At 39.2% G+C, this 17,120-nt stretch overlaps 4 protein-coding genes across 9 annotated transcripts in view; 1 reads left to right on the top strand and 3 right to left on the bottom strand.

Annotated features, from left to right (window-relative positions):
* pdp1 (pyruvate dehydrogenase phosphatase catalytic subunit 1) overlaps nucleotides 1–402 on the bottom strand; it is a 7,117-nt gene extending 6,715 nt beyond the window's left edge. For 2 of the 3 annotated variants that reach the window (XM_025061746.1, XM_025061748.1), the window contains exon 1: nucleotides 250–402. The gene's annotated coding sequence lies outside the window, so the exon portion shown is untranslated. The remainder of the gene's footprint in view (nucleotides 1–249) is intronic. The other variant, XM_008323034.2, reaches the window with a different exon arrangement.
* Nucleotides 403–737: 335 nt separating this feature from the next.
* Nucleotides 738–8,423, bottom strand: tmem67 (transmembrane protein 67). Its single transcript, XM_008323033.3, is given in 28 exon segments — nucleotides 738–991; nucleotides 1,072–1,214; nucleotides 1,327–1,429; nucleotides 1,519–1,626; nucleotides 1,705–1,821; nucleotides 1,914–2,030; nucleotides 2,118–2,198; nucleotides 2,571–2,711; nucleotides 2,791–2,930; nucleotides 3,017–3,116; nucleotides 3,214–3,300; nucleotides 3,597–3,695; nucleotides 3,798–3,896; nucleotides 3,988–4,044; nucleotides 4,360–4,465; nucleotides 4,568–4,688; nucleotides 4,919–5,072; nucleotides 5,149–5,214; nucleotides 5,329–5,415; nucleotides 5,521–5,629; nucleotides 5,733–5,887; nucleotides 6,329–6,391; nucleotides 6,485–6,556; nucleotides 6,650–6,713; nucleotides 7,057–7,156; nucleotides 7,233–7,323; nucleotides 7,406–7,494; nucleotides 8,201–8,423. Coding segments are annotated over 28 exon segments (2,955 nt in total). The 5' UTR covers nucleotides 8,406–8,423; the 3' UTR covers nucleotides 738–910.
* Nucleotides 8,424–8,634: 211 nt separating this feature from the next.
* Nucleotides 8,635–11,737, top strand: rbm12ba (RNA binding motif protein 12Ba). The gene is made up of 2 exons (XM_008323026.3): nucleotides 8,635–8,840; nucleotides 9,680–11,737. The coding sequence occupies exon 2, from the start codon at nucleotides 9,705–9,707 to the stop codon at nucleotides 11,043–11,045; it is 1,341 nt and encodes a 446-aa protein (XP_008321248.1). The 5' UTR covers nucleotides 8,635–8,840; nucleotides 9,680–9,704; the 3' UTR covers nucleotides 11,046–11,737.
* On the bottom strand, nucleotides 11,653–17,023 carry LOC103388148 (uncharacterized). 4 transcript variants are annotated; one of them, XM_008323028.3, is made up of 13 exons: nucleotides 16,868–17,023; nucleotides 16,612–16,703; nucleotides 16,042–16,065; nucleotides 14,895–14,937; nucleotides 13,996–14,073; nucleotides 13,779–13,918; nucleotides 13,562–13,687; nucleotides 13,404–13,449; nucleotides 13,252–13,317; nucleotides 12,306–12,679; nucleotides 12,127–12,231; nucleotides 11,946–12,045; nucleotides 11,653–11,867 (listed from the first exon to the last, which is right to left on the bottom strand). In XM_008323028.3, exons 2-13 carry the CDS (start codon nucleotides 16,684–16,686, stop codon nucleotides 11,824–11,826), a joined length of 1,221 nt encoding a protein of 406 aa, XP_008321250.1. In that variant the 5' UTR covers nucleotides 16,687–16,703; nucleotides 16,868–17,023; the 3' UTR covers nucleotides 11,653–11,823. The 4 variants fall into 4 exon arrangements, with proteins under 4 accessions (XP_008321250.1, XP_024917665.1, XP_008321251.1 ...); XM_025061897.1 differs by having other exon boundaries at nucleotides 16,612–16,698; nucleotides 16,868–16,957; XM_008323029.3 differs by lacking the exons at nucleotides 14,895–14,937; nucleotides 16,042–16,065 and having other exon boundaries at nucleotides 16,868–16,943.
* Nucleotides 17,024–17,120: the final 97 nt, after the last annotated feature.

The raw sequence follows: 17,120 nt of genomic DNA, 5'->3' as shown, positions 1-17,120 counted from the left end.
GAGTTGTTAGTGACGTCCAGAAACAATCCCACGACACAGACTTATTACAGACTACTAATAAAATGTCTAAAACCAAAGTGACCTGAGTCGTTATCCAGGACAGGGCAGCTAAATTCATGCTAGCAGTGGCTAGCTAGTTCTACCCCTCCCTGTTAACACTCTTACCTTTGACGTTATAGCTGAAGAATACTTACATACAAAGCTGTAGAACTTCCAAAATATATCACAGAGGGCAAAACGTAGACTCACCTTAGACGAAAGTTGTTTAACAATCAGCGGAGAACATTTTTGAACGCCATTCCTGCTGCCTTTGCTTTATATATCCGCCCCGGGCCCCAGCGTGAGAGTCTGTCTGTCATTCTGGAGCGCTGCACTCAGGACTCAGCGCTGATTGGCTTAAACGGGGGACCTTTACGTTTACGACGTCGTGGCGTCACAAACGTAAAGTCACGCCCTCTAAAAGTTAGTTACACAACGTTACAACCGCAGCCCCGACAGAACACAGAAAAGACTATACCTTAGTATATGATAGCCAAGTGAAGTCTACCATGTCTAAACAAATACCGCGATTCATTATTTAAAAAAGCAATTTATTTTGTATAGTATGGTCTTAAATGTAAATATAAATAACAAAAAATGTGTGGAAAATTGAAACCAAACAGCAACACTCAAAAACAATGATAATTGAACACAGAAAACAACACTGATACACACAAAACTACAAGTTTGTCTTCATATCAAAATGTTTTATTCAAAATTTAAACATCCTCTTTCTATACAAAAATTAAATATTTACATCATAAAACAAAAGTTAAAAAATACTTTGGGTGAAAAAGACAATACAAAAAATAAGTGAAGTTAAAAAAGCCACTAAACAGTAACAACACTAATATTGACATCTGAAATATTTTCATATTAGAAATCTCTCATCCACCAAGGTCTTGTTGACAAGGTTCTTTCTTCCAAGGAAGTTACGGATCAATCCAAAAATCTGTAAAGAGTAGGACATGGGTTTTAGCAAAGTGCAGGCAGCATGTTGTGATGTACAGTAAGTACTCTGTATACACTGACCATTTGCTGGACATATGTAAGAACGGCTGCCAGCACAAAACTCTGAGAGCCAAGGTCGACAACACAGAAAAACAGAGTGTCAAAGATCAGCAGCGTGGCCTCGTTTCCATAAAACAGCACATTACTGAAGGAGTGGGCTTCATCTGTGGTGGGACACACAAAAATCTTTCATGTACAAGAACTATAACTCAATTACACATCTGAGTGAGCAAACACAAATATCCAAATGTTGGAGTTGCAGCAGGAAGTCATTACCGTTGTAGAAGATGCTTTTTTCAGTGGGTTCCAGAAACTCCATTCCTATGACCCTCTCAAACATAAGCTTGTCCTTCACTATGTAGTCCATGTCAGGGTGGGCCTAAGTCAACACAGCAACATGTTTGACAGCTGTATTCATATGAAAATATGAAATATGTCAAAAGTCAATATCTGTGAATTTGAACATACGTGGTCAATGATGGACCCAAGGAAGTGGTTCATGGTGTGGTACGCTCTGATGTTCTGCTCGAAAGGGTTGGCCACTGACGTGTCCATCAGCCGTGACGGTCCACTCCTCTGGAGCACAGCAAAGTCAACCAAATAATAATAATAATAACAAAAATAACAACAGCAGACAGAGACATGAACACATACCCTGCTGAGTGGCTCCCGTATCCTCTCATAGTGCGACCTTAGATGATTGGTCAGAGACACCTGGAAGGTCTGAATGTCAGTGTTAGGAAGCAGCCCTCTTTGACCACACAGTGACTCCTTGGAACAAAAAAACCCCACACAGAACCATTATTAAAAAATCTATCATGATGCATAAGTCACTAGTGAACAGGGTCATGTGGTGTACATACAGCTTCTCTTTTCAGGTTGTTGTTCATTTCCTCCATATTTGTATCTGCATGGCCATGGACTGAGCGCCCGTGGATGTAGTAGCCAAAGCATCGGTGAGATAACAGCAGCACAGAAATCTACAGCCGCAAAATACACTCATGAAAAACCTTCGAAAGACACGTTAAACTGTTAAGGAAAATACACAACCACCTTTTGATGCTTACATTACTGATGGAGCAGAGGTCGACAAACTGACGGATTTTGTCCTCAAAAAAGTGTTCATAAATCACAGTGAAGAAAATCACCTGAGAGGATAAAATGTTACAAGACGTTAGTGGTTATTGGTCGAGAACAAAGTCATTTTCTCATATAAACAAATCACACAATGAACAATGCAATTGTTATACATCTAAATGTCTGCTGACTGCCTTTTAAACCCCCCAAAAATAGGAGTGTGGGGGGCAAGATAAGCCCTGGTTCTGTTGTTTTTGAGCACAGCACATAGATAAGAAAAACCAAGGTCATGTTTATACCCAGAGAATGTAGCATTGTCCTTAACAAATATGTGTAAACATGGAGAAGGTGGTTGTTGTTGAACACTTTTAAAAATACTCAAACTTTTTGAGCTCACTGGAGGTAATGAAAGTAAAAACACTGCCACACTGTGGTCGTTTCACCTGCAGCAGTCCAATGCAGATCCATAAGGAAGTTGCCAGACCATAGCGAAGAATCAGGCTGTATGAAGGAGCGTAGGCCTGACTGGAACGGCTTAAATTTGACCAGGGGTCTCTGAGTGCCAGGTTAGAGAAACCCACCACCTGACCAATACAGGGAGATACACCAGCAATGAGGTAAAGAAGCATGGGAGAATTAAAGATGTTGGGGTCGAATATTAACCTCAAGAAAGAAGAGCACAGCCATGATCTGAAACGTCGGGCTGATTTTGCGGAAGGTCTGGATTTCATTCCATTCATTGGCAACAAAGTAGGTTCTCCAGATGCTGACGGGAACAGGGTCGCGCTTTGAGTCACCGGAAGCTGAAACAAGGATAAACACGTAGGCTAGGATTTATTAGTTGATCTGCTAGTTGACGTGCGACTGCCCGAATATGACATGTTAACACCTTGCACTGTCCTGCCGGCTTTGCTTCGTGGCCTCTCCCAGTCGATCAGAAAAATATCAACTGACACCTGGAGGACTAGCTTGTGGAGAAACTGGATGGCCTGGATATACAAAAAAACACAAAATCCAAAACATAGTTTGTAACTGGATTATATCCAAGTATTTAAAAAAAACAAGCACTTTTTAATCTTCTCTAACCTTTAGACTGAACGCACATCCAATGTATGTCACAAACTGCTCCTCCTGTGCCGGCAGTGGTAACAACACTGACACAAACTGCTGAGCCTAAGGATGAAAATGTAAAACAAAAATCTTAATAAACTCTGCCAGTGACTCAAATCACAGATTCCTATAATACTCAACAAAAATAATTAAGGAGAGAAGAAAAAGAAGAGGAAAGACTTGCCTTTAACGTCTATAGAGAGCAAAAAAGTCCACGCAAAGAAACAGTAATAAAGAAAAGCAATAAAAATAAGAACAGATTAAGAAAGAAATGAGGCAAAAAAGAGGAAAACATTTATATCTCACAAGCGTGTAAATAAAACACGTCCATAAACTGAGTCTCAGCGACTGATACTGACCTTGTAAAAAATGAGCCAGTAAAGCCCGGTTCCTGCGGTGACTACGAAGAAAACGTTGGCTAGGTCTCCAGAATAAAACAACAGAAACTTGAACATCGTCTAAGAAACAAGAAAAACAAAGACATTTCCATTACGTTCACGCTTCGACCCAACACTCGGATGAAATGGATTTTAATGTCGACTTGTTTGAAAACACCATACTCCAGCATCAATGAGCGTAGAACCGATCCTTCTCTTCCAACTGACGGTCTTCAGGAGAGAGTAAAGCACGGCCAAGCCGCCCAACACGCCAAGGGCCGTCTGTAAAAACAGGTTGAAGGTCAGGTGATTCCTCCGTATATTTGTGGTTTCATAATTTAAATTTCTCAACGATTCATTTGTTTATACTCACATCTGTCTTCATGCGAGCGTCACTCTGATCCATCTCATACTCCACTGCAAATGTTACCTGACAGCAGAAAAAAAGGTCACTGCTGCGGCTAATTAGTGTGCCATGAGAGATCATTAGTTGTACTATGGTAAATTATTGTATTTCACACTGCTAAGAATTTCTTCGTCAATGGAACAGGCAGAACAACAACATACAGTTCCACTAGGTGGCAGCAGATGGCTATTAAAAACCAAAGAAAAACACAGAGCTGTTAAAAGGGATCTTTGTGTGTCTTTCCTAAATTTAAATAAATAAGATAAAAATAAGTTAAACATTATTGAAGGTAAGTTTGTGTGTGTATGTGTGTGTGTCTGTGTGTGTTGGTGTTCTCACAGAAACAGTTTGACTGTTGACGTCAGTAATAAGGAGATCAGAGTAGGTTATGATCATTAGAGGAGGAAACACTTGTCCTTGCTGCGTTCTCGGAACCAGCTGGAACCTACATAAAACATCAAAAAGAACATCGGCGTAAAGCTGAGGTGTGCACCTCATTTATCACATTAATAATTTATCGTATTTATGAAGCAGGACGAACACACACCTAATTTTGACGCTGGTGGCCACACGGATGACTTTAGGCAACAGGCTCACACTCTTCTCTCTACCACTCAATGTGTCGACAACAAACATGCGCCGAGACAGGTACCAGTTCTTCATGCTCTCTGTAGACCAGTAAATCACACATATACTTATATATATATATATATATATATATATATATATATATATACACATTATTGATAGACAGTTATTAAACAGAACTCTCCCACACTTCAGTCACGGGGTGTTTACTGTAGCCACACTGGACACTCATTATCATGGTTTAAGTGCAGAATTGTACTGACAGCACGCAGGCACTGAGAACAAACACATTCAAAGAGTAGAAAAGCACCTTGGTTAATGAACCGTCCACTGTACTGCTGGTTATACACCAGCGTGGGCAGAGGGAGCAGCTTCCTGTTTTCTCCGCCACCAAGGTCCATGAACACATCGTAGAAAAGAGGCGTGGGATGGTTCTCTAACAAGTCTGCCACTGAGAGATCACACTGTGCACACACACACACACAAAGCTTTAATAGAAAAGTGATAAACAGTGGTTGAAATATCAACACAAGAACTCACGCCTTCTTTGTAGGCAGTTCCAAAGCTGAGAGCTGCAGACTTTTTGACAGCTGTGTCAGGGCAGAGCTGAAGAAGAACAAGAAGAAAAGAGCTGAAGTGAACAACTGTAGCTGTAATCACTTCATTTTAATTTCAACTTTACTATGTGTGTATTGAGACTGTGTTTCATTGACATCTCACCTGGAGATTACCCCGTCCTATTGCTTCCCACCTGACAAACTGTCCTCCGACATCATAGACAGCAGTGAGCAGCTTAATGTCAGTGTTCTGCCAGACAAGAAAAAACATTTCTGGACATAAACACCATCCCCTGTATATTTTTTATAACTTTTTTGTGAAATCCCAAAGGTTTGTGACAGTTTTCTTACTTACTTTATTTTTTCCTCTAAAGCTGAAACTAACAGGAACAGGGTCAGTCTGAAGAACTCGTCCTGCCAGTCCAGGTTCATCTCCGTAGTAAAGCCAGGGTAGATTTGATCTCCTGGACACATTATTATTATTTAATGTATCACAGTTGTGGCATAAATAATCTTCATGTACATTTTTTTGAAATTGGAAGATGTGAAGTTGGAAGTTGTGATTACCAGTAGGAAATGTCGTGAGTTGAGCTCATGGCAGCTTTGGATCTAAAGATGGCGTTAAAAAGGCCACAGGCGTCGTTGGAAACACCACTGAAGGAGTGCATGTTCAACACACACATGTTCCCCAGGGCCTGGCAGGCGGTTAGGTTAGAAAAGACCTGAAGGAACAATTTGAATTCACATAATAATTCGTTTACACACACGACACAGAAAACCCATGGTATTCACAGAAGTTAGTAGTAATGAAGTGTCCCTCTTATCTGTACTGCATTATTTAGATCAGGCGTGTGCAATCTTTTTGACTCACGGTCAACAATTGTCATACAATTGAATGGGGGGTGGAGGGGCAGATCAGGAGCAGATAGATGGAGTGTTCGTGTGAACTAAGATAAATGACATGTAAAAGTCATGCATAAAGGCTAAAATGCTTTTAGCCTTTTCTACAAGAAAAGTTTGGCAATTGGATTAAAAAGCTGAACGGGGCGCATCCGGCCCCTGGGCCTTAGTTTGCCCATCCCTGATTTAGATCATACTTTCTAATGTAGATTTTTCATATAATTATAAGAAATGTAATTTTTATAGAAATAAATAGAAATTACAAGGCAGGCTGCTGCTGAAGAGTACAGATTTTTCACAAACCAGGCAGACTGGACACTGAACTTCTACAACAGGAAGAGAGGAAAAGCATACATTAGAAAATGTCTTAAACAGAGAGCCAATGAAAGACAAATGTAAATGCAAAGAAGACAGCTCACCAACTGAGCATAGTTGACATTTGGGTTTGCGTTTGGTGCGAGGATGCCTGGAGGAAAACATAATCCACCTGCCTGTAAAACATAAACCACGATGATACACATGGTCTGTGTGTCTGGGTGGTTTCTAGGACGTTAGTCTTTTACTAGCTCCTTGACTGATCTCACCAGGATGTTTGGAGAGCTACACACACAGGAGGTGTTAATGAAGGAAGCCTGACATCTCTCACATCTAAAAGAGAATACAGTTCATACATAACTCCCAGAAAATCAGCTGTTTTTCTAATCCATTAGGTCAAACAGAGGAGGCATAATATAACATAATAAGACGTAATTAGAAAATGGTATGTTAATAACCCGAATGCATAAATATATACATATAGCTATTTGCAAACGTTTATATATAGTTTTCTTTTTACATTTCTTTTCTCACATAATGTTTATTTATTAATAATTTATTATTATAGTTACTATTATTTTTATTATTGTTGTTATTTAGATTTCTTTTAAATAAAAAAACTGGAGTCAGTAGGAGCCAAATATTTAAGGTTCTATTACATGTCACTGATTGTTACCTGTCTCCAAAGGTGTTTGGTACAGAGAGAGCAGGGATGTTTCCATTACAGGCTTCACACTTGGCCTCATCCAGAAAGTTACCATTCACATCCCTTTCCACTGAAACAAACAAGGGTTATTTATAAATACATACTCACAACACATGACTTCAATGGTCTGGTAATCATCAACTAACCCAGAACGGTGTCTGCTGGACACAGACACTTTCCGTCATCACTGATGCTGCCTGGACAGCGAATGCACCCAAAACCATCCTTTGTGACCGCCTGCAGGTAAAAGTGTTGTTTGATTTTTATTATTTTATTTTCATCAAAACAAACAAAAATAACACACATAAGCTCCACATACAGGTTGGTCAGTGGGACACTGCTGACAAGTGATGGAGGCCTTATCAGTAGTGACAGTCCGGTAACCAGTTCTGCAAACTCAGGTCAGTCCTGCAAAAAAAAAAAAAGAAAAAGAAAAATAAACACAGATAAGCATCTCGATATTCAGAAAATATATTTTATAATCACTGTAAAGAAAAAGTGAAGATAAACTAATCAGAATCAGAATCTGAGAATATGCAACATGATGATGATATGCTGCAGTGTATGTTTTGGAATATATTAACTAAAGAAGTGTAAGTCATAGTGCTGGAGGTGAGGAAATAGGGGAGTAAGCCAACAGGGGAGGGGTTAAAATACAGTCATACAGCTAGAATGGAAAAAAAGAGCTGTTTAAGGAAATGATGAAGATTCATGCAAGGTGACGCTTTTTTAAGTCTTCAATCATAAGAGGTCTGTTGTCGTGAATGACTGCACCGCACACTTCCATAAACAGGCTATTCCTCTGAGTGCGGTGGCGACGAGAGTGGGATAGACACTCAGAGGTTTGACAGCCAGAAGCCGGACGAGTCACCTCGCCCATCGGCATAAGGAGACCCATAGAACCCCTGAAGTACCGCAGGTAGGTAGAGGGATACTAACCCCCTTAGACGAACAACCGACCAGGAACGGGACACCTGTACCGGTGTGCTTTACCTGGGATTCTACGCAGTTTCTACGCGTTTTAATCGGTTTAGGTTGGAAATATGACAACGAAAACCAGTGCAATAGCGCTGTTGTTGGACTAATATCAGTAACATGTACGATGGTAACAGACCTGTTATGCTCCGCAGCTGATTTGAACCGCACCTCACACACGACATGCTGGAAATGTCGTAAAACTCTTCAACACCGCAGTCTGCAGGAGTCTTAAATGGGACGATAAACTGCTGACAATAAAGTACATTCGTGAATAACAACAAAAGGAGAGAACAGGGTAAATAGTGTTTGTTAAAAACAGACGGCAGCGTCTCCGTCGCCATGGCAAAGAATGGAGTTCCTATTACCCATAATCCTTTTATTCGGCGCGTCAACGACATGTTTCCGGTGGAAAACAAACTTTTCTTTTCAAGTGACTTTAGTTATTACTTTTTTTTTCAAGTGACTTTAGTTATTAGTGAACATTTTTTAAAACTTATTTTAAAAAATGCTTAAACTAATTTCTGAAATTTTGAGAAATAAATGTGTGAAAGTGAAAATAACCCTCTTTAGAATAAACAATACAAAATTGACCGTTTTTATCAATTTAATTTTTTTCTATTTTAACAAAGCCAGTGTTTATTTCAGTTTGCTCGGTATAAAAAAGGTCAAATGAGGAAGTGTGAGGAGCTGTTTCACTTCCTCCATGAGCATGTTACTTACCACCCACTTGTGGTATATTTCAAACGCGTTGGGAAGACCTAAAGTCTATCTCCCAGGTAAGTTCTTCGTTTTACCAAAGTTTTCACAAAAGGTTATTAAAAAAACTAATAAAAAATTAAATTTGGCAAAGGAAAAATATCCTAACTTAATAAAGTGAAATTGGCAATATTGGTTTAATAACAATGGATACAGTTTTTTAAAGGACGGCACCCGGACAGTTTTTACATTTTTTTATAATGACGGTAAATAAACTAAGGTACTAAGGTACTCAAAACATTATGTTAATTTTACGTGCATGTTCTCATTAGCACAACAAAGAACATTTAACAGCCCTAAGCAAACATTTAAGCGCAAAAACAAAACAAACAAATATAATACACTATGTTTTAGTCTACCGGATGTTCATCCAAAATGGCGGATGTATGTTTAAAACAGCTCATTGCAATGTCTATCAATAATCATTTAACATTGTATTTATCAAATCAGTATTATTATCACCCCAGCGATTCGTTGTGGTATAAAGAAATCTTTGAATAAATTAAAAAGAAGTTGGCGCTTCGCTTGAGTGGCGCTAAAACTTCTGAATAAAAGAGGGCAGTGTAGTGAAATAGTACACACAAGTAGAAGTAGTGAAGAAGACGCAGCAGCATCGGAGATTCCACGTTTTTTTTAAATCAACGCAGGTAGTCAACAGTCCGGATACTACATGTGCCACCGACCAAAGGAGCGTCATTTATTTTGAAAAGGTTTTAAGGTTATAACGTGCGCTTTTTAGAGGAACATCGTTTTTGTTTTGTTTTTATACACAGTGAGCTCACCGCGACGCTCTCCCTTCCCCAGGTCTGATTACTCTGTGTAAACTTATCTGTCAAATATCTCTCCATTTACTTTTCAGACACAAGCCAAACAGCTTGAAGGAAATGACAATTCTGCGTCTGAAAGGACTGAATGTACAGGCAGGTTTAGAGGATATTAGGAAATTCTTCAAATGCCTTTACATTCCAGACGGTGGAGTGTGGATCGTTGGCGGGAGCCTTGGAGAGGCCTTCATTGCGTTTACAACAGAAAAAGATGCCCAGCGCGCCATGCGATATTCTGGAAAAGCACTCAAAGGATCTAAGGTGATCCTACGGATCAGTAGTATGGGTGAGCTGGAACACAAATTAAAGGAAAGAATGAAGAGGAAAGCAAAGGAAAAAGAGAAAGACAATCATATAGCAGGGCATTCTGTCAAAACACCAGAACCACGTCCACATCCCAGACTGTCATTACTGAAAACATCATTTAGTGATCCCAAACCTGCATATTCCCCATCTTCAGAACCTCGATTACGTGATCCCCGTATTAAAAATCTTACAGAGCCTGCGTCCCCAGATGCCACGAATGTTTCAACTTCAGATGTAAACTCACTTGATCCAAGTACAGCCTTTCTTCTTGGGATTTGTACAGTTCTTCAAGGACTACAGACCAAACATGAAAATGGAAGCTCGCAAGCAGAAAATAATTTTCCCACAAATGAATCTCCATCTGGGACATATGAAACGGTGATGAAAGCAGAAGATTTATGTCAGAACACACAGCCTGGTTACGTCCGGCTTTTTGGTCTACCGGCATCAACCACAAAAGAGGACATATGCCAATTTTTCAGAAGCATGACTGTACAAGAAGTCATCCTGAATGTGAAGCTGGGACTTAAGTATGGCTGCCTTGTAAAGTTTGCAAACACACAAGATGCACATGACGCACTTTACTTTAACGGGCGCTTACTGGGTCTGGCCTGTGTGGAAGTACGTGCCGCTACTGAAAAGCTTTGGACCAGTGTGTTGCAAGAATGTGACAATGCATTTCATCATGAAGGCAATAAAGAAAAATACTCCAAGACTTGCCAGGACATTGAAAATGACAAACTAATGTCTACTTCTCCTTTGCATATTGAAAGCAGTTCTTTTAAACGGCTGCCACATAGTCCAAGAAAAACAAAGTCTTTACTGACAAGCAAGTATGTTGTCATGGCCAGAAACCTACCAAAAAACATGACCAAAACTGAGATAAAAGAACTGTTTGCATGTCCTGACATTGCTCACAACAATATACAGATTCTACTTGATAAGAAAGGCAACAGAACTGACACAGCTTTTCTTATTTTTAACTGCATTGAGGATTATGAATATGCAATTGACCTCTCTGGATGCCACGTCGGATCTGGCACCATTCAAGTCTCATCAGTCACTGAAGAGAAGATGAGGAATATGATGACCTAAATCCCAATCCTGGGGACATGAGGAACCCAATAGAGAAATCTCAACTTGACTGAAAAACATACAATCGACATGGAAATGCAAATGTGCCTTTACACGAGAAAATGTGGGCGCAGACGCAAGGATCTAATCTTAAGATTTGAAAAGGATATAGTTTTACTACTGAACATCAATGAAAACAGTATTGGTGAGGCCGTGTTTCTGTTTACGTTTGATAAACGGTCTGCTCTGGTGCATGGGTTTACAGTAATGGTCAGAACCTCTTGAGGATAAAGGCCATTCTCACCAAATTAAATGCAGCAGGACAACATTTCCAAGAAGCATTAAACAAACCTGAACCTCTGATCGTTCATCGCAAAACACAATGACATTGATTCTGATTAGAACAATCTTTTATGGATTTTCTCAGAACCAGTGGTGTGATACTTTTATTCTTTCCAGTTTGGGTTGAGCTGTGCTTCTAAACATTTTATTTCAAGTTAATATTTAAACATTGTTTTGTGCAACATTTGTTGGAAAAGGAACAATTTCAACTTAAAGAGAATGACTGCAGTCAGTGTTGAAAATATATTAAATTGCACAATTAAATAAATCTAGGTTTCCAAACAAACCGGTTTTTCCCCTCAATCTTTAATAGGACTGGACCTTAAAAGGATTAAACAAAGTGAGAAAAAATGGTTGCAAACAAGAAGTAATGCACAATTTAAACTAACTTTACATTTATAAAAAAATGAAGTTTACAATGTTGTGATGCACCTAAGACTTGAAGGGTGACGCCACATCATTTGTAATATCTCCGTCGATTACCATGGTACCCATGTGGATCTGAAGACAGAGTTTTTATTCAAACCAATAAAGCAGTTGTGTTTTGAAATGGTAACATTTGGTTCAGCGCTTAAGTACCTGAAAGACTACTGGAGTATCTGTCATTTGAGAACATGGATGATGAAGAGTAGTTCATCAGATCAGTGGAGTTCATTGAGGAGCTGCTCAGACTTGGTCCCTGTGAAGGACAAGACGAGTATCACCAAAATGTTTTTGATAATTTTTCTAACAGATTTATCTAACTGTGAAAAAGTCGTACTGATGAAGTACTCCGAAGTCTGTAGTCCATCAGTGCATCTGTTAGTTTCTGTGTCACTTTCAGAACCAGTTGTGCGTCATTCTCATTCTCTATTCTGAAGGTATCCTGGAAACAAGATTGTCATTTTTACCAGCTTATGTAAAACATTTTTACCAGCTTATGTAAAACATGAGACCTACCAGGTAGCTCAGCAATGTACTACGAGTGTTCTGGCTTTGAGGTTCTTCCAATAATCCAGGTTTATCCAATTGCCCATCCATTTCTCTGTCAATTTCAATGTCACGGTAGTCATCATAATATGGTCTACCCTGGTCCTCTTCAACAAGCCCACTCCTGTAGTCTTCTCTTCCATTGTCAGCTCCAAAAATATCTCGATCTCTAACAAGGTAATTGCCTCTTTTGTGTGGATAAGATCTTAAATCTGAGTCAGAAAAATCTTCCTCATACGAGTAGTCTCCAATGCTACGCTCCCTAAAATCTTCATCTTGGTAGTTTGGAGGATCTGCAAGGGGAGCGTATTCTGTTGAAAATGCTTGGTCTGAGAACCTGGGACCTACAAGGGAGAGCCATACACATAATTAATAATATCAAAGAGGCAAAATGCATAAAGAGGTGGGGAAAAAACTCAACATTTTCATTTGTACTGCAATGTGTCCCCATGTTGGTTGACAAAAACACAGTTATCTGTTCATGTGGCAAACAAAACATGCAGACTATTGTTTTTTTTTTCTATGGTCTAGGGCTTTATATCACTATATTCTACAAACTGCATTGTATATTCTGACACCTTTCCATCAAAATCATTGTCAACTTCCTCTGCAATTTGAGTTACAGTAGTAGCTCATTTGATGAGATTACATGTGCCAGCCTTCACTGCCACATGCAGCAATGAGCCTTAGCTGCCAGTGAACCTCTCTTTTTTTGGACCACTTTTGGTAAGTACTGACCACTGCAGAGTGGGAACACCCCACAAAAGCTCTAGTTTTAGAAATGCACTGTCCTGTGCATCTAGCCATCACAATATAGCCCTTGTAAAAAGTCTCCCAAAATGTATAGGTTTTCAAATTTTTCTTGGTTTTTACTACATGTTTGAATATCTTTGACCCCTAGGTTTCTCAAACTTACCGAAATGTGGTGGTCTTGGTCCCTTTCCTTGCCTAGTTTTACGTTTAGTTCTCGGTAATGCTGTAGCTGTTAAAATAAAATAGACAATGACACTGTTCTTGAAGACAACAACAGGAAATCATTCATTCAGGAATTCTTAGTGAGTTTCTTACTAAGTCCTTGGAAAGCTGGTACTTCATACGGCTCCTTAAGTACCACCTAGAGTTAAAAAAAAAGAATATTAATTAATTAGTAATCATTGGGGTGATCATTAAAGAGCGAATTCTATTTGACAGTTTTATGGAATTTATTAATTAACAGTTCTACTTACTCTAGGTTTCCCCTGTCCTTCTATTTTTTCTACCTCGAGGGCAGCTTCTTTCACTTTATTCTTTAGAGCAGAATTTTTCGTGACCTCTTCCACTTGCCAGTTAGTTTTGTTTGGGTGGAATTTTTTCTGTTTGTCAATGACAGAAACAAGTCATTGAAGACTCCTGCAAAGATTTGTCTGTCAGTCTGTTACAAACCTAGAAAGAAAAGATACTCACCATGTACTTGAAACTGTGTTTCCAGCTTTTGATGTGTGCAATCATGGCACTTTGCGTGCAGGACACAAGACACAGTTTGCACTGATAGTGAGGTGGGACAGACTTACTCGGGCTGCGATACTCCCAAACGCACATAAGACCTGTGGACATGCATGTAATATATTTGTGAAGCTGTCCAAAGGGGTACACAAAGGAGGGTAACTGCCAGTTTGCTTACCAATAATGCCATCGTGGACAGTCGACAACTGTTTTGAAAGAGGAGGCAAAGACTCGAGAGATGATCCCTTCATGTACACTGCAAAAACAACAACAGCAGCCCCCAAATATAGAGACTTTCAAATCTAATGATCTAACTCATTTGTACATATCAACAATCAATTTCAGTTTTAGATTAAAAGGCATGTTGTGTTTACTTGCCGTGTTTTTCAGTCATGTCAAGCAGACAATTGCAAAAAAAAAAAAGCTGTTAGTTACTTAACCTGGGCTGTTGACTTTAGGGAAAACAGTAATCCTTGACCACCCATAACGAAAGGCCCAAAAAGGGGGATTAGAGTCACAAGCTTTATTGGTGAACTGCTGCTCTGTATACCAGTCTACAAGTGGATCACTTCTGTGTCACACTTGAAATGCAGTGCAGTTGAACAATGCAGGTAAAAACCCTGCGTCATTCAAAACTCATTGGCAAGGATTTAGCAGTACGAATGTCGTAATGTCATGCCACACAGAGCAACACAGGCACAAGTTAAAAAAAAAAGAACTTTGGACAAATAACAGCTCAGACATATAAAAACAAATGTGATGCTTGGCTGTTTCCATCTTTGTCCAGTTTGCCAAGTGTCACCAGGTAAGCTTGTGTTTGTTTAAAAGTAGAAAAAATGATCAACATACTGTATTGAAGGTTTTTAATACCTCTTTTAATTGACAGTAACAGTTAGGGAAAAAAGGAGAATATCCTGAAAGAGCTCTGCATTTGCAAATACTGATCTTAAAAAAAAAAGAAGAAAGGATGGCACCACCACAGTCCCATCTCTTGAGAGTGCAATCCTAAAAGGTGGTGATCTTGTCACCAAGTTCAACCTTCAAGACAGGCAATAGCATCCTGCTCACAAGACTTACCTATGTCAGCATTTTGCTTCTTCTTTTTTTGTGGCTGCCTTTTCTGTCAATGTAGCGTTTAGATCCAAATGAAGGATAATGACAAAAAACAGGCATTAGTTAAGACGTGCAGAGGACTGAATTGCTCATTCATGTCCACAACACTTAATATGCCCATTAGCCATCATTTCCCTTATTCTTCAAGATATCTGCATCAAGCAGCTGTCGCCACAGAAGATATGTAAGGTTAAAAGGTAGGTTGGTGTAGGTGTTACTAGACGTACACTTTATATTAATAATTAAACAACAATTTAAAAAATCTACATAGGCAATTTTACTGAGGGAAAAACTCTGTAATTTTGCTTGAAAAGTAAAACAGGTTAATTTATTGAACCAAATAATTGGTTGACTTCATGATTTAATCATGATAGAACTCAGAAACAATAACTGAGTAATCGGTCACCAGGTGCAGACTCAGAGAACCATGATATGATGCCTGAGTCTAGACTGAGGCAAAAAAAAAATTGTATCAAAAAGCTGCTGCACAAAAAAATGGTTGCAGCAAAAAAAGAGGGCTGGACCACTATGTGGGTTCAACTGTATCAAGAAGGCACATGCCCACAGATATAGGAGAACAAACACGGGCAGCAAATCCACCCAGTTGATGTGGACTGTTGCTGCCCAGCTCTCTGTCAGGCATCATCACAGCCAGAACAGTGTGTCTGATAAAGAAAAGGAGAAATCACTGGTTTCTCATTCAGGTGGTTGTGGTTAGGGTTAAATCAGGGGCAGTGGTGGCTTAGTGGTTAAGGAAGCGGACTTGAGTCCACCAGCTGCCAAGTTACCACTGAGGTGCTCTGAGCATGGCACCGTCCCCACACACTTCTCTCCAGGCGCTTAAAGCTGCCCACTGTTCATTTTGGTGATGGGTTAAAAGCAGAGGTCACATTTCGTTGTGTGCAGTGATGTGCTGTGTCACAATGACACATAGTCCACTTTCCTTAAAACAATTAAGATTTAATCAACCACATCTCATACTGCTGTTGAGGAAAGGGATTTGCAAGATAAGCAATAAATACAAGGGGCCGATGTTAAAAAAACAAACAACAGAAGAATAACTAATAATAATTATAACTACAAACTAATAGTAACATCATTTTGTACTTACCTTCTTCGAAAATGTCACCACTGGCTGTTAAAGGGAAGGGACAAACATAAGTAACAAAATATACATTCATACGGGATTCAAGTGAACATAAAAAAATGTTTTGAAGCCTTTTGATTTGTATTTTTAAACACTCTCGATCTATCAGTGTCAGCCATTAAAACATAAATGAAGAGGGTTTCCAAACAATATATGGAATCTGGGAAACAATGAATTCTACACAGTTGCAAGAGTTTATATTGCAACATTCTTTATGCTACTGGGTGTATAATTTAACACAACAGATAAACAAAAGAGTACCAAGTGTTACGATGATTCTTTGTGAAACAACTATGTTTGACATCCACAGTAGTTTCTTAGTAGTTCGTGATAAACGTTGTATTGCACTTGCAGTGATATTCTGAGCACATGTAGATGCACAATACGGACATGTCTCGTAAAGTTCCCTTACACGTTATCGGGTCACTTCAACAACCGGCCTTCTAGTGAAGGTGCCATTGTTCATTTGTATTCGTGCTTTCCGTGGCAATAGCCATTGTATTTAGTTGTTAAGCTGTTAAGTAGCAGACTCACCTGTTTGTCTTGAGCCTGCTCCGCTGGTTCTTTACTTTCTGGCGGATTCAGCTCCACCGTTGCTTCGGCCTCCATCTCTTTCAATATCTTCGCTGCCGGAAAAAAAAAATCTTATTAAGTATTTAAACTTAGAATGTTTATTGGCGTGCCAGTCACGAATGTGAGGCCCAATGCACCACATTAGCCTACTGTAAAAACAAAGTCTTTATACAGCTTCTCGGCCGGTATTAAAATGGCAAAACACATTTTAACTTACCTGTAAAATGTAGTAAATATGTTCACGCCTATTAACACAACCAGGAAATATGCTTGTTGACGGGACAAAGATTCGAACACTATGGAGTAGACAGATAGGCTGGCAATATTAATGCCAGCATAAAATTCGTAGAAAGTCGGGGAATATCAGACTTTCACGTCATATTTAACAACAATAGATTTGTCAATTTTACGCATGCAGTGTAAAAGATTTAAATCATATATATTTATAAATTGTATACATAAATATAATA

The sequence above is a fragment of the Cynoglossus semilaevis genome, chromosome 13, assembly GCF_000523025.1.
Source record: "Cynoglossus semilaevis isolate Cse_v1.0 chromosome 13, Cse_v1.0, whole genome shotgun sequence".
NCBI classification, from domain to species: domain Eukaryota; kingdom Metazoa; phylum Chordata; class Actinopteri; order Pleuronectiformes; family Cynoglossidae; genus Cynoglossus; species Cynoglossus semilaevis.
This window is presented reverse-complemented; position numbering and strand designations above follow the sequence as displayed.

Bases quoted from the DNA above. Each gene is read 5' to 3' on its own strand.
- rbm12ba (XM_008323026.3), top strand. From the start codon at position 9,705: ATGACAATTCTGCGTCTGAAAGGACTGAATGTACAGGCAGGTTTAGAG.
- LOC103388148 (XM_008323028.3), bottom strand. From the start codon at position 16,686: ATGGAGGCCGAAGCAACGGTGGAGCTGAATCCGCCAGAAAGTAAAGAA. The intron at 12,232-12,305 runs GTAGGTCTCATG...TCTTGTTTCCAG, and splicing joins GTACATTGCTGAGCTACCTG to GATACCTTCAGAATAGAGAA. The intron at 12,046-12,126 runs GTACGACTTTTT...TGTCCTTCACAG, and splicing joins GACTTCGGAGTACTTCATCA to GGACCAAGTCTGAGCAGCTC.